The sequence below is a fragment of the Pteropus alecto genome, unplaced genomic scaffold (assembly GCF_000325575.1).
Source record: "Pteropus alecto unplaced genomic scaffold, ASM32557v1 scaffold45, whole genome shotgun sequence".
In the NCBI taxonomy this organism is placed as follows: Eukaryota; Metazoa; Chordata; class Mammalia; order Chiroptera; family Pteropodidae; genus Pteropus; species Pteropus alecto.
In genome coordinates, this window is record NW_006442491.1 from 20,955,658 (window position 1) to 20,970,874 (window position 15,217).

The 15,217-nt window shown below is 46.3% G+C and overlaps 2 protein-coding genes across 3 annotated transcripts in view; one reads left to right on the forward strand and one right to left on the reverse strand.

Annotated features, from left to right (window-relative positions):
- The first annotated feature begins 2,086 nt into the window (after nt 1–2,086).
- MAP1LC3A (microtubule associated protein 1 light chain 3 alpha) lies at nt 2,087–8,114 on the forward strand. Of its 2 annotated transcripts, XM_015596865.2 has the most exons (5): nt 2,088–6,772; nt 7,038–7,093; nt 7,179–7,285; nt 7,517–7,686; nt 7,964–8,114. In XM_015596865.2, exons 1-4 carry the CDS (start codon nt 6,733–6,735, stop codon nt 7,677–7,679), a joined length of 366 nt encoding a protein of 121 aa, XP_015452351.1. In that variant the 5' UTR covers nt 2,088–6,732; the 3' UTR covers nt 7,680–7,686; nt 7,964–8,114. The 2 variants fall into 2 exon arrangements, with proteins under 2 accessions (XP_006921800.1, XP_015452351.1); XM_006921738.3 differs by having other exon boundaries at nt 2,087–6,772; nt 7,517–8,114.
- Nucleotides 8,115–8,310: 196 nt separating this feature from the next.
- Nucleotides 8,311–15,217, reverse strand: part of PIGU (phosphatidylinositol glycan anchor biosynthesis class U) — an 83,432-nt gene continuing 76,525 nt past the window's right edge. Inside the window, exon 12 of the mRNA XM_025039809.1 lies at nt 8,311–8,749. Coding sequence (XP_024895577.1) covers nt 8,636–8,749 — 114 coding nt within the window. The 3' untranslated portion in view covers nt 8,311–8,635. The remainder of the gene's footprint in view (nt 8,750–15,217) is intronic.

Genomic DNA, 15,217 nt, shown 5'->3' on the forward strand with positions numbered 1-15,217 from the left:
TGTTTAATTGTATGTGAAGTTTATCCCTCTAAAGAAAAAAAAGAACCAAAAATAAATACTGACATGAATGTGAAGGATTTATGGATATAGTGAATTGATATCTGCAACTTACTGTTTTTTTCCCCTTTTAAAAAAATTGAGATATAATTGACATATAACATTGTATTAGTTTCAGGTGTACGACATAATAATTCATTATTTGTATGTATTGCAAAAGTGATCCTCACAATTAGTTAACATCCATCACCGTAGTTAAAATTTTTTTTCTTGTGATGAGAATTTTAAGTTCTACTGTTTTAGCAACTTTCAAATATACACTATAGTATTTCTAATCATAGTCACCGTGCTGTACTGTGCTGGATGTCATATCCTATGACTTATTTTATAACAGGAAGTTTGTAACTTTTAACTCCCCTCACCCATTTTTCCTATCCCTTCCCCCGCCTTTGTCAATCACTAATCTGTTCTCTGTATCTGTGAAGTTGGATTTGTTTTAGGTTCCACATATAAGTGAGATTATGATCTATTCACGTTACTGCAAATGGCAAGATTCCCTTCATTTTTATAGCTGAATAATATTCCACTGTATATATTTATACCACATTTTCTTTATCCATTTATATACTGATGGCCACTTAGGTTATTTCTATATCTTGAGTATTGTGAATAATGCAGTGAACATGGGGGTGCAGATATATTTTCAAGATAGTGATTTCACTTCCTTCAGGTGCTCAAAAGTGGAATTGCTGATCATATGGTAGTTCTATTTTTAATTTTTTGAGGTAACTCCATACTGTTTTCCATAGGGGAAATTTATATTCCCACCAACAGTAGAAAAAGGTTCCCTTTCTCCACATTCTCACCAACACTCGTTATTTCTTGTCTTGTTGATAATAACCGTTCTAATAGATATGTGGTCACATCCTGTGGTTTTGATTTGCATTTTCTAGATGATTAGTGATGTTCAACACCTTTTCATGTACCTGTTGACCATCTGTATGTCTTTGGAAAAATGTTCAGATCCTCTACCCATTTTTTAAATTGGATTGGGTTTTTGTTAGAGTTCTTTATATATTTTGAATATTAATTCCTTATCAGACATATGCTTTGCAAACATTTTCTCCTATTCGGTAGGTTGTCTTTTCATTTTGTCGATAGTTTCCTTTGATGTGTGGAAGCCTGTTGGTTTGTAGTCCCATTTATTTTTTTCTGTTGCTGCTTTCGTTTTTGGTGTCAAATCCAAAAAATCATAGCCAAGACCGATGTCAAGGTGCTTATTGCCTGTTTTCTTCTAAGAGGTTTATGGTTTTAGGTCTTACATGCAAGTCTTTATTTTGACTTAATTTTTGTGTACAGTGTAAGATAATGATCCGTTTCATTCTTTGGCATATGGCTGTCCACCTTTCCCATCACCATTTACTGAAGAGACTGTCCCTGTTTTGTATTCTTGGCTCCCTTGTCATAAATTAGTTGACCATGGGTTTATTTCTGGGCTCTATTCTGTTTCGTTGATCTATGCGTGATTTTATGCCAATACCATACTGTTTTGTTTATTGTAGCTTTGTCATATAGTTTGAAATCAGGGAGCATGATGCCTCCAGCTTTGTTCTTTCTCACAACTGCTTTGGCTATTTGGGTCTTTTGTGGTTCTATACAAATTTTAGAATTGTTTGTTCTATTTATGTGAAAAATACTATTGGAATTTTAATAGGGATTGCATTGAATCTGTAGTGCTTTGTTAAATTTATTCCTAAGTATTTTATCTTTTGATGCAACTTTAAATGGAATTGTTTTTAATTTCTCTTTCTGATAGTTATTAGTGTATAGAAATGCAACAGATTTTGTATATTAATTTTCGTATCCTGCAAATGTTACTAAATTTTAGTTCTAACAGTTTTTTGGTGGGGTCTTTAGGATTTTTCTATATATAATGCCATCAGCAAATGAATTTTACTTCCTTTCTGAAGTAAAAAGATGCCATTTATTTATTTATTTATTTATGCCTAATTGCTCTGGCTAGGACTCCCAATATTATGTTGAATAAAAGTGGTGAAAGTGGGCATCTTTGTTTTGTTCCTGATCTTAGAGAAAAAGTTTTCAGGTTTTCACTGTTAAATATGATGTTAGCTGTGGCATTGTCATAGATAGCCTTTAGGATGTTGAGGTATGTTCCCTCTACATTCACTGTGTTGAAAGTTTTTATCACAATGAATGTTGGATTGCAACTTACTTTTAAATGCATCAAAAAGATATAATGGGTAGATGGATGGATGGTCGGACAGACAGATAGTGATGAAGCAAATGGAGCAAGTATTAAGCATAGACTAACTGATGGGTATATGGGTAGTCATATTCGAGTTTTGTGTGCTTGAAAATTCTCGTAATAAAATGTTTAGAAAAATTATTTAACCTATTAATTTTCCTCTGGCAAAAAATTAAGCAAAGCACTGGAAGGGAAGTTAAAGAGTGACTGGGGTGGGGGCTGCAGTCTTAAATAAGATCATTCAAGAAGACCTCCCTGAGGAGACCTTGGAGATGAGAGTGAGCCACGCAGAGATCTTGGGAAAGAATATTCTGGGTAAAGGGAACGATAAGTACAGAAAGGCCCTGGGGCACAAATGGGTTCCTGGGGTTCCTGAAACAGTGAGGCCAGCATAGCTGAAGCCAAAGGGGCGAGGGTGAGTGTAGATGAGGCCAGAGGAGCAGCGGGGAGGCTGATCCCACGGGCCTCATGGGCCACTGTTTAGCCTTTGACTTTTGCTCTGAATGAGTGGGATGCAGGAACAGCATGATCCACCGGGATTGCTTTTGTCAGTGTAGTGAGACCAGACTGGAGCAGGCAAGGCCAAAGCAAGGAGATCAGTGAGGAGACGATGGGAGTAGTCTGGCAAGAGATGGTGGCAGCTTTGGCCTGAGTGGCAGTGGCAGAAGTGGTAAGAAGTGGTCAGATTCTGGAGATATTTTGAATGTAGAACCAATAGTATTTGGGCACGGATTGGATGTGGAAGCGAGGAAAAGAAAGGAGTCAAAGTTGACAGATTGGAACCGGGAAGATTACAGTTAGGGGAAGATCGTGGGTTCATTTGGGGGAGGTCAAGTTTGAGATGTTTGCTAGACTTTCAAGTAGAGACAAGGAGTAGGCCAGGACTTTAGATTCAGAAGAAATGGAGAGAGAGGATGAAGAAGTCATGAGAGAAACCAGAGGACTGGAGGAGGGTGTGTTAGCCCTGCTGATGGGTCAGGTGAGAGGAAGAGTGAGCACAGACCTTGAGATTTGGGTGGTGGGCTCCTCCCCCACTGCAGCCTCAGCCCGGGGCTTAGTCTGACAAAAGAGGTGGAACCATTTCCCCAAGTCCATGGCCGACCTAGTTCTTTCCGTTACTCTTTTCAGCTGATTACACGCAGTCTCGTGCAACTTCGAGATTTGTCCACTTTAACACACACAGCTGTAGATCAAGAGTCAGCAAATTAAGGCCCTCGGAACAAATCTGTTTTAGTAAATATCCACAGCCATGCCCATTCTGGTTGTCTACGGCTGCTTCCACACTCTAACAGATGGTTGCCAGAGACCATATGGCCTGTGAAGCCAAAAATATTTACTGTCTGGTTTTTCAAAGGGAAAGTTTGCTGACTCCTTTTCTTTTTTACTAGAACAGTGTGTCATTCTAGACACAGAAATATACAAGATATTGAACATTTAGGTGCATCTCAATTTTTCACTATTATGAAAACGCTCCAGCAAACATACCTAACCATGTTTCTTTGGGCTCATGTGCACCTGGAAGTGAGATTGCTGGTTTGTATGATACAGGCATCTTCAGTTTTGGTAGATTTTGTCAAATTGTTCTCCAATATGGCTGAAATGATTTACACTCCCAACGGCAGTATGAAAAAGTTCCTCGAAAACTTTGTATCGTGTTGTCAAACTTTATCAGTTGGCAATCTTATATTGTTTGTAGATTCCTTTGGTTATTCTGGCTATGGATGATAGTTTTGCTCTTTTCCTTGTCTTGGTGCTCTGGCTGGGCATAACAGTACTGTATTTTGTTCAATGAAAAAATTAAAAATTTTGTAACTGGCTTTAAAGGGAATAATGCTTAGCATTTTACCATATACTATGGTGTTTTACTGTTAAGCATATTTGCAAGTTTAAGGATTTATTTTGAGAGGACTCACTTAGAAAACCAGTTGCACTAGTGGCTTTTGAGATATATGGCTAATCAGTATCTATTTCTTTTTCAATTAGTCTTGGCAAATTATCTTTTTCTAGAAAATTGTCCTTTTCATCTAAACTTTAAATTTACTAATGGCATAAAGTTTAAAATCTTTTTGTCATTTCTGATATATCGAGATAGTTATGTTCTTTTTGCAATTAATGTTTACTGTATTGATCTTTTCAAAGATCTAGCTTTGCTTTGTGGTCTACACTAGTGTTATTGTTTTCTATTTCATCAATTTCTGCTCTTTATTATTATCATCCTTCACTTTCTTTGGGTTTACACTGTTATTCCTTTTTAAAATTGACACTGTTCATAAATTTTCCATATTACTTCTTACCTCATACAAGGCTATAAATCTTCTAAATGCTGCTTTAGTTGCTTCCCGCCCCACCCTGAGTTTTTACATGTATTCTCATTTTTGGTTTGATCTAAATAGGTTTCATTTCTATATGATTTCATATTTGAGTAATACATTTTTTAAGAAAAATGTTTAAATTTGGAGCTTACTTGGCTCGTGTCTGTGGTCAGGGATTGTTGTATGAAATGGAGTAGTTGGTATCTGTTGACTAATTTCTCAGAATCTAGTAGTTAAGTCATTTTTTTTTTTTGGTAAATGTTTCCTATGTGCTTGAAAGTAACATATTGAGTTCAGGGTTATATCAGAGTCCATTGATGAGGATTATTAATAGTATTAAAATCTTCTATATTCTTTTGGCTGTTTGGTCTATCAGTTACTGAAATAGCTCTTAAAGCTCCTACTATGCTGGAGGATTTGGCAATTTTTCCTTGTACCGAGACTTTTGCTTTAAACACTTTTCGACTTTTTTTTTTTTTACCTCTAACATACAAGTTCAGAATTGTTATGTCATCCTAGATATTGTTCTTTTAATCATTGTGGTGACCTCTTTGTCTCTAATAATGTCTTTTGCCTTAAAGCCTATTTTGTCTGATTTTTCTATAGATAATCTTTTGGTTAGTTTTTCTCAAGTGTACTTTTTTCCATTTTTTTACTTTTGATGACCTAAGGTTTTAAATGTCTTCTTGTAAACAGCATAGAGCTGCATTTTTTTGTTGTTGCTGCCAATCTGATCATCCCTGTTTTAATAGGTGAATATGAAACATTTTCTACCTCTGGTTTTGTACCATTTATATACCATTCTTTTACTTTGCTTCCCTTTTCATCTTTTCTGTCTTCCATTGTATTTTAATATCCTTTTCTAACCATTTTTCTGCATTGGCAGTTATACTTCCTATTTCTATTCTTTTAGCGATTTCTGTTAAGTGTCTGAAATACGTACCTGACTTTACAAAGCTAGACAATTATCATCTTTATCCTCCTCCTCCTCTCAAAAAAATCTTCTTAGAATACTTGAACTCTGATTACCCCCTCCAGTCTTACCTGTCACTGTGTCCCATGCTCCTTGTTTTGCAACCCACAAATTAATCATCACTATTCACGTGCCAAGTAAGTGCATGTTAAATGACTTATGTGTTTCCCAGTTTAGTTGCTCACCATTTTCTCACCTAATTTCTTCTTTTAGAGTTCTATAAACTCACTACAAAGTGCCTAGATGCTTTTATTTTTATTTATTCTGCTCTGGATTTTATGTGAGGATCCTGGTCTTTAATCAATTTTGGAAGCTCTTCTTCAGGAACTGCCTCTCCATCTTTCTTTTCTCTCCTTCCGGAATTCTGATTGGCCGTGTGAGTTCTTCTCAACTTTAGGTCACTTCCTCTTTTATATGTTCCATCACCTTGTTTCTCTATTTAATCACTTCTGATTATCCTTCAATTCAGAGAGATTCTCTTCTGCGGTGTCTAATCTTTTTTGCCTCATCCTTTGAGACTTGAATTTCAATAGTTTTTCGCCAATTCTAGAAATTCCTTTTAAAATCTGTGTTCCTTTTTAGTATCTTGCTTTTATATTTTAATCTCTCCCTATCCCACCTTTTTCTCTAACCATAAGCTCCAGGAATGAGAGGAGGACTTTTGGTTAACTGCTGTTATCCTCAGCGCCTCTGGAACTAAGAGACTCTGCGTATGCACTGTCAGATGACAGTGAAGCAGGAACAGAGGATGCCGATCTGCATCCTGGCCTGCGATTTTCCCGCCGCCTCTGGAGCTGCGAGCACCCGGCTTTTTCAGTCTCGGCTCAGCCTGGGCCTGGGGGAGAGGGGCCACACAGGCCATGACGTCACAGGACTGTGACGCGCCCTGGGCGCCCCCGCCCTTTACAGAGCGAGTCGGGGATCCAGGCTCTCTGCGCCCTGACGTCACGGTCTGGGCGGGCGGGTTTTGCGTCGGCCCAATGGGAGCAGCGCACCGGCCTCCCCTTTAAGGAATGTTGTGACCTGACGTCACCCAGGCGAGTTACCTCCCCGAGCCTCCGCCGCCGGGCTCAGCGTGAGCCCCGGAGCCCTTGAGCGTGAGGTGCGGAGCCCCTGAACCACAGCTACATCCCTAAGCCGTGCACCTCGGAGCCTCAGCCTGTGCGCCCTGCCGGGCCCGCGAGATGCCCTCTGACCGGCCTTTCAAGCAGCGGCGGAGCTTCGGTGAGGCCCAGCGGGCGATCTGCGGGGAGGGGGGGGTGGGAGGCGCGACCGATCTGACTGCTGCAGGTGACGTCAGCCCCGTGACGTCAGGCTCCAGCTGGACCCCAGGCTAGGCGGCAGGTTCAGGCCTGGGCCGGGACCTGCCCAATGGCCCCGGGGGCGGGGGCTTTGGGGAGGTGGGGCCGGGGTCCGCCCCTCTGGGACAGGCGGGGCCAACCGTGAGGAGGACCTCGGCCCAGCCTCACTGCCAGCTCTCCCTCCACAGCCGACCGCTGTAAGGAGGTGCAGCAGATCCGCGACCAGCACCCCAGCAAGATCCCGGTGAGTCCCGCGGCCCCCTAACACCCCTGCAGGGCCCCAGGTCCCGCCCCGGGCTCATGCGTCCCCCTCCCCACCCTGTTCCCAGGTGATCATCGAGCGCTACAAGGGTGAGAAGCAGCTGCCTGTCCTAGACAAGACCAAGTTCCTGGTCCCAGACCATGTCAACATGAGCGAGTTGGTCAAGATAATCCGGTGCGTGGGCAGCAGCTGTCAGAGGGGAACTTGGGTCCTGCTGGGGTCCGGCGGTGGGCCGGGTCCTTCTGAGAAGGGGTGGGGGAAGGTTGGGAAAGATCAAGGTCAGGGCTGAGGTCAGTATCGGGTGAGAGCCTCTGGAAGGGGCTGGGATCATTTGGGGGGAGTCCGGGCTCTACCCACCCAGCAGCCAAGCCCCTCACACTCAGCATGGCCTCCTGTCCACCTCAGGCGCCGCCTGCAGCTTAACCCCACGCAGGCCTTCTTCTTGCTGGTGAACCAGCACAGCATGGTGAGCGTGTCCACGCCCATCGCAGACATCTATGAGCAGGAGAAAGATGATGACGGCTTCCTCTACATGGTCTACGCCTCCCAGGAAACCTTCGGCTTCTGAGCCAGCAGTAGGGGGGGGGGGTTTGGCTTGGGAGTGGGGGGCCCTATCAGGCTCTGCCCAGAGAGCTCCTGGCTCCTGAACTGAGCTGCTTCTGCCCCTGGGGGGCTGGGCAGGGATGCTGCCCCTTAGGGGGCACCAACCACTCTGACTCTGTCCTGGGTGCATCCTGGGCTAGTCATGCAGTCATGTTAGGGTTGTCCCTCTGGGTGCTTGATGGGGGAAGGTATGGAGCAGCCCCGCCCCCGCCCCCAGCACCCCTGCTGTCTGGTTTATCTTTTTTTTAGTTCCTGCCTGTCTGCCCCTCCCCCACCTGAGGCGCTGCCCCCTGCCTGGACCTACCCTCTCCTGAAGGACTAGTCCCCGGCTCACCTGGTCTTGAATGGATCTGTGGTCATTGTCCCTCTGCAGAATAAAGATTGCTCAGGCCTGCCTGGCCCTTTGCCTCCAGCTGCTTGCGGGGTGGGGAGGGCTGCTGGTGGGGCTGTCCCATGCAGTTTTTGGCTCTCCAGTGCACAGACTTGTGTTCTGTGGACTTAGGGTTCATCCTGGAAACCCACACCCTTGTGTAGTGTACCATGGCAGTATTAGGGGCCAATCCCACCTCTTCCAGGAGTGCAGTGTGGGCCCAGGGTAGACTGCTTCATAACAAAAAAAACATTTATTAAGTAGCCACAACCTAACAAACCCTGCTCACCTGCTTCTCCCCCTCTCTTGCCCGGGGGGGGGCTCCCTGGAGTGCAGAGATACAAATTGGGGGTCCAAGTGGAGGTGCTCCTGGCAACACCCCACAGGCCTTGCTGCCAGCCTTGGCTCCCCCTCTGGTGCCAAGATTTGTGACCCTGGACTTGAACCTCATCTGCCTGAGGACTTGTCTGCTGGCAACTCTAGCTAGAGGGCTTGGCCCAGCTTCTGGCCTTCTAGCCCCTGAGGTCCGTGCAGCCCTGTGCCCGCAAGGCCTATTTGAGCACAAGCATGGCCTCCGTGCCATCCTTGGTGGTCAAGTAGAGACCATGAGTGAGGTAGTACTCCCGCCGCAGGAAGGCGTAGAAGTAATCGGAGATGAGCAGGATCTGGAGGGGAGAAAGAGAGAAACTTTGAGGTACCTCCTCCTGAACCTTGGGTACCTGAGGGGCTAGGCAACTGTTGGAGAGACCTTTTCTAGGGTCTTCCACCTCAGGACCTACACTTGACCCTGCAAGGTCTCGCTGGCACCTCAGAAGTACCTGTACTGCCCTCCCTTCCTATACCAAGATCCACACACATCTCCTTCCCAGGCCCTGGCCTCTGAACTCCAGACTGATACTTGTGCAACCGGAGGCCCCACCTCACCTCTTGGGTGCCCACAGGCCCCTCCACCCCAGCCAGCTCACCTGTCAAACCTGCTTCTCCCACTGGGAACCTATGTCTCCCATCTTCCATCCAGGTGCTCAGGCCACAGAATCACCCAATACTTCTCCTATATACAAAACCACTAAGTCCTGCCAATTCTACCTCCTAAACTCTCAAATCCACCCATTTCTACCCATCTTCACAGCTACCACACTGGACAAAGTCACTGTCATCTCAACAGCAGTCTCTTCTTTGGGGTCCCTGAATCGCAAACTTCCTCTCCGCTCAGTGCATTTTCCCTAGCGGCCAGAGGTTGCTTTTCAAAACAAATCTGATCGAAGTCCTCTACAGGCTTCCTATGCCTTGTAGGGTGAAGACCAAACTCCCTGGGGTTCTCAGGCCTTGTACCTGGTCCCTGCTGTGTACATGCATCATCCTCTCCCCTGTTCTACCTCATTCTGCTCCAGCCACACTGGCCTCTTCCCTTCCACTGCAGATCTTTGCTGTTTCCTCTGCCTGGAATAGTCTCTCCCCTTTTATCTAGTCAACACCTGCTTCCCCTTCAAGTATCAGGAAGGTTCTTCCTCAGAGAAGCCCTCCCTTACTCCCCAGATTGGGTCTTGGCTCCACTAACCTCTATTTGGTAGCGCAAACTCATCCAAATTTCAGATTTACATTCATCTCTGATTGCCTGAGGACTGTACTCCTTCCTCAAATGGTTCTGCCGCCATGGTATATGTGCCCAGCTCAGTCTTTCTTGTATGGACCACAGAATCAAAAGGGCCCTAGAAACACAGCCTACCATCCCTCTCACTGAGGCCCAGAGAGAAACAGGGATTTCCCAAGATCTCTCACGTGCTAGACCTACAGCCTTACACTCCCATCTGTCCCAAGCTCCCATACCTCCAGTCCCTGGAACAGAAGGGGCAAGGCCCAGCACCACGGAAGGGGGAGGGGAGAGGGGCTCCGCATTGCAGACCTCACCAGCTCTCAGGCATTTAGAAGCCTTTCAGACTATCAGCAACTATCACTTCTCGGCACAGACAGGGAGACGGAAGCCCAGAGCAAGCGGGGGACCTGGCTAGGGTCTTGGAGCAGGTCAGAGGGTTGAGCTGAGCTTGGGATCTTGGCCTCTGACCCTGAGAGCCCTGTCCTGGGCAGCCTCTCACACTGAGAGCAGGAAGAAGGGGATGGAGTTGCCTGGAGGAACTTAGGACAAGGCACCACAGGGGCCTGTCTGGAAGGATTGACGATCCCCATCGTACAGATGAGGAAATTAAGGCACAAAGGGGTCAATAGTTGGTCTAAGGCTATACCAGGAGACATGGACCCTGCAAGGCTATGTACAGGGATCCAGTTTGCCAGGGGGCACAGAACTCTGCCTCTGTGGGTGGGTATCAGTAAAGCAGACAGAGCCCAGGAAGCCCCTGAGGCCTTGTCCCACAGCTGTCCTTTGGGGGCAGTTATCACAGTATGAAAGGAATGTCCATCATAAAATCACAGCACCAATGTCACACACAAACAGCTGGGCACGCAAGTAGCAGGAAGTCAAAATATGAGGTATTAGATTGAACTACATGAAACTGCTGTTTTTGCAGATCATAAACGGTTAACTATTGGCAATTTCATATGGTTCAATATAAAAAGAAAAAAATCAACAAGAAATACCAATAGAGTAAGCATATCATTTAGAAGTACCAGAATGAATAATTGTAAGACCTTAAGAAGTTATTCTTTTTCCTCATAAGCCTTAACTTTGTAAATTATGTACATTATGTTGATAAAAATACCAAGTCAATGAACAACAATCAGCCAATTAATAAATGACTTAATAAATAAATGGGGAGAAATTCCTTTTGGAATCCTTATAGAAGAATTCCAAATAATACATGTAGATACTCCCCGCTCCAGGAGGCAGAGCTTAATTCCTGCCCTCTTCCCACCCCCTGCCCTGAAGGGTGGGCTTAGTGACTCACTTCCAAAGAGCAGAGCTGGGAGAGAGAAAATAGCAACTTTAAACTGGAGAAGCCTGGCAAACACTATCTTAACCAAATGAGGGGTAACAGCATGAAGTTGTGTGGCTAGCATGTACTTCCTGAGCGTTCCAAAAACACAAAACCTGGCCTCATGATGAGAAAACGATCAGACGAACCCAAAGTGGGGACACTCTGCAGGCTAGCTGGCCAGTGCTCAAGACTGTCCAGGTCATGAGAAATTAGGAAAGACCGAGAAAACAAGCAGAGGGCACAGGGAGACATGACAACTAAGTATAATGTAGTGCCTTTGATTGGATCCTGGAAGAGAAAGGATATGACAGGAAACCTGGTGAAATCCGTATCAAGTCTGGAATTTATTTAATAATGTACCAGAGTCAGTTTCTTGGTTTGACAAATGAACCATGGAACTATAAGATGTAAACAACGCAGGAAACTGAGTATGGGGCATATGAAAACCCTGAACTATCTAAAGTTATTCCAAAATTTAAAAGTTTATTTAAAAAAGCAATGCACTATTGTTGTATGCAACAATGTGGATGAGCCACAAAAATATTTATTTTCCTGAGTGAAAGGTGGCTTCAGGACATGTACATGTGAGATTTATGTTTTTCACTGTATGTAAATTTCACATAAGAAAAAATGTAAATAGGTATTGAGCTCTGGTTAATGATATACATGCTGAAATATTTAGCAGAGAATGTATTGATGCCTGCACTTCACTTTGAAATACATTTAAAAAATAAGAGTGAGGGATGAATAATTTGTGATCACACAAGTAGAGAAAAATGTTAATGGTAGAGTCCAGGTGGTTAAATCTTTCAACTTTGCTGTGTGTGTGAAAATGTTCATAATAAGTGTCAGGGAGGGTGGTGTGGAGTGAAAGAGCCCTGTGTGCTGGTCTGTCTGGAATAGAAGGTCATAGTCCTGAGTGGGTGCCCTGCTCCTGCCCCCAGGGAAAGGGCATCTCGTGGACACCAGGCCGGCCTTGGGGGCAGTTATCACAGCAAAGGTTGACTTCACACACTGCACCCCCTTTCTCACCCAGGCCCTAGGTTCCCAGTCCAGGGAGGGGGAGCCTAGAGCTGTAGCTGAGCTGGTGGGAGGGGCTGATCCCTGCTCCCTTTCAGAGGGAAGCCCCTGGCTGGTCACAGGCTGGCTAAGACAACCTCTTCTGACCTTGAAGCTTTCCATTTAAGCTGAAGAGAAGGGATTTCCCAAAGGCCCTGCGATTCAGCCAACAGAGCAGCTGCAGAGCCAGAGCCCCTTTGTCCAGTCTGGGTAGGGGAAGTTGGGCAAGGGGCCGTGGAGATGCCATGGGCAAGTCAGTAGCTGTGTGTCCCTATGTAAGTCACTCTCCCTTCATTAAGCTGCATTTCCCTCATCTGTAAAATAAGTGATAAACTCTAGTTTATTACCTACAATAGTAGCTCTGTCCTTGCTCTGTCCCTCTGTGCTTTCAGAGACCTAAAGGGCAGCTATTCTGTAAAGCTGCCCTCACTAACTGTAGCTGAGCTCCTCAGCCTCTCTCCCGCCATCAACCACCAAGTCCTGCCAATTCCCTTCCTCAGACTTCCAACTCAGCCCCCTTTTCTCTATTCCACTGCCTCCCTCATCCTGGGGGATCTCTCTCGATTATCTATCTATCTATCTATCTATCTATCTATCTATCTATCTATCTATCTATCTATCTATCTATCTATCTATCTATCTCTCTGTCTCACACATACCCTCCCCCACTTCCCCTGCCCTTCACTTGCCTGCTCAGAATCCAAAGGCTGTCTCACACACACCCTCCCGCCCTCCCCCTGCCCTTCACTTGCCTGCTCAGAATCCAAAGGGCTCCTTCCTATCCCTTGAGAGGTATCATCTCCATCTCCTGCCCTTAGAGTCTTCCCTAACCCCACGCTCAGTTATGTGACCCCTAAAGTGAAGTCATTTCCTATTGGCGTCCCCACCAAATGGGATGGCATCTGCTTCAGCTCTGTGGGCCCAGACACTACACAGGGCTGGTGCTCTGGGAGTAGTCTGCTGGTCCCCAACCCCTCAGTGCTGCCCCACAGAGGACTCAGTAGGACCGCATTCCCCTCACTAGCAGCCGTGAGGGCCAGGATTTCCCTTTGGGCCACAAGGAAGATTTAATGGGATAGCTGATAAAAGGGTGGTCAGGGATAGAAAGAGGTAGGTTAAAAGTGGAATGAAACAGAACGTACTCCATGACAGGGTGGGAGAGAAGAGAGACAGGGAAATCAACATACTCTGAGGGTCTGCCATGGGGCGGGCCCTTTAACAAGAAGCATGTGACTGAACCTCCACAACACTCTGCGGTGGGGCTTGTGCACCCTGCTTAGAGATGAGCTCACTCAGACGTTAAGAATCTTACCTGGGGTCGCATGGGAGTAAATGAAGCGTTTAGGCTGCAGTGCCCAAATTGCCTTTCTAAGGCCCAAACCCTGGTTCTGCCCATCAACCTCCAACACCCTCAATTCGGGGTGCTGGGCAAAGGGGCTGCACCAACATGGGCTGAATCCTGCCACAGACCCATACTGACACTTCATATATACTAAGACCCCTGTGGAGGCTATGATCCCCATTCACAGGTCTGTCACTTAGCCAAGGAGAGAGAGTGAGTTTTTTTTTTGGAAAAGGCAAAACAAGTGTCTGAGACATCTGGGCCCGCGGAGGCCATTCAGTGCATCTAGAAGCTGCAGGGCTCAGGAGAGCAGCCCCAGCCAACACTGGCCTCTGGGAGGCAGCTTCCTGGAGAAGCAGGTACTGTCACTCTGGGCATGTCCCAGTTCCGCAGGTCTCTTGCTCCTGATGGAGATGCTGACACTCAACAGCCAGCCTGCACTTGGGAGATCTCACGTGGTCATCACCGTTGGCAATCAAATGGCAGCGTCTTCTGCCCACACTGCCTGGGGATCTTAGAAACTGGGAGCAAGAGGGGCTGACAGCTGACTTATGGAGCTAGACAGGGTTTTGGCGTGACCCAGCAACTCATAGGCCTGAATGGACATGTGTGGGAGGAAATGGAAGAGAAGAGCTCCACCCGGTAGCTCTAAACATGCAAAATAATAGGGAAATCACTGGACCTCAGTCTCTGGGTCTAGAAGGTCACAAAGTAAGATCAAAGCCAGCTGCATTATCTACATGGTACTTGTCAACTGACAAAAGCTTTCTCCATCCAACTTCACAGAGCTGAGGACAATGAGGCCACCACCCCGTCTCCCCAGGTTTAAACAGCCTCCTCCCTGTGCTCAGATTCCAGCTCATACCCCTTACCTCTCTTCCCTTCCTGGCAGAGTGATGTTTTCAGAGCATGAATCTGATCACAGTTGTCCTCGGCTTAAAACCAAAAGCTCAGCCTGGTCTTCAGCATAATGAGGCTCGTGTGGGCCACGTGGCTCTGAAACCACCACTGTCCTGAAATGGCCTCATTCCCTATCAGGTGGCATGAGCCAGTCCTACAGAACTACCTTCCACACTGGTGCGCTCGCTCACGCTCTGTCTCTCTCTCTCTCCGCCAGGTCTCAGTACCTAGAACCCAGTTAGACTCTCAGACTCTACTTAGAGGCTGCTTCTCCCTCAGAAGCTTCCTTAACCGGCCCAGCTCTAAGCTCCCCAGGCTGCATTTACCCTGTTCATAGCACTACTCCACTGCCCAGCCCTGCTGATTTCCTCTTTTTTCCTCTCCCACAGACTGTGGGCTCCTTGGAAGCAGGGCTATGTCTCATTCACCCCTAGCAGAGTCCCTGACATATAGCAGGCGCCTAATTAATATTTGCAAATAAATAAGCTAGGCGCAAGGAGTTAGTCCTGTGAGTTGCCTAAGGCCAGTGATCCAGGACGGATGGGGCTGGGAGTTGCTGTGGAGTTGGGGCCTCCCAAGCCCAGGCCTTCCGGCTGGCGATGCCCCTTGTGTTTATCCTAGGCTTTTCCTGTCACTCTGGTTGTGTGTGGTGGGGGAGGGCGGTACCTGTGAGAGACAAGCTTGGGATGTTGGGCACTGGGCTAAAGGTTTGAGAATGGGAGGGACAAAGGAATGAACTAAGACTGACAAATGCCACCGGATGAAGAAAGCAAAGTAAACATTCACACCCAGCTGGACAAGGGCCATAGCACCTCATATCAGGAGGAACGACTCTTCCTACACACAGACCAGGATCTTGCAGACAAGGCCACACACAACTCATGGAAATAAACCTGAAATGG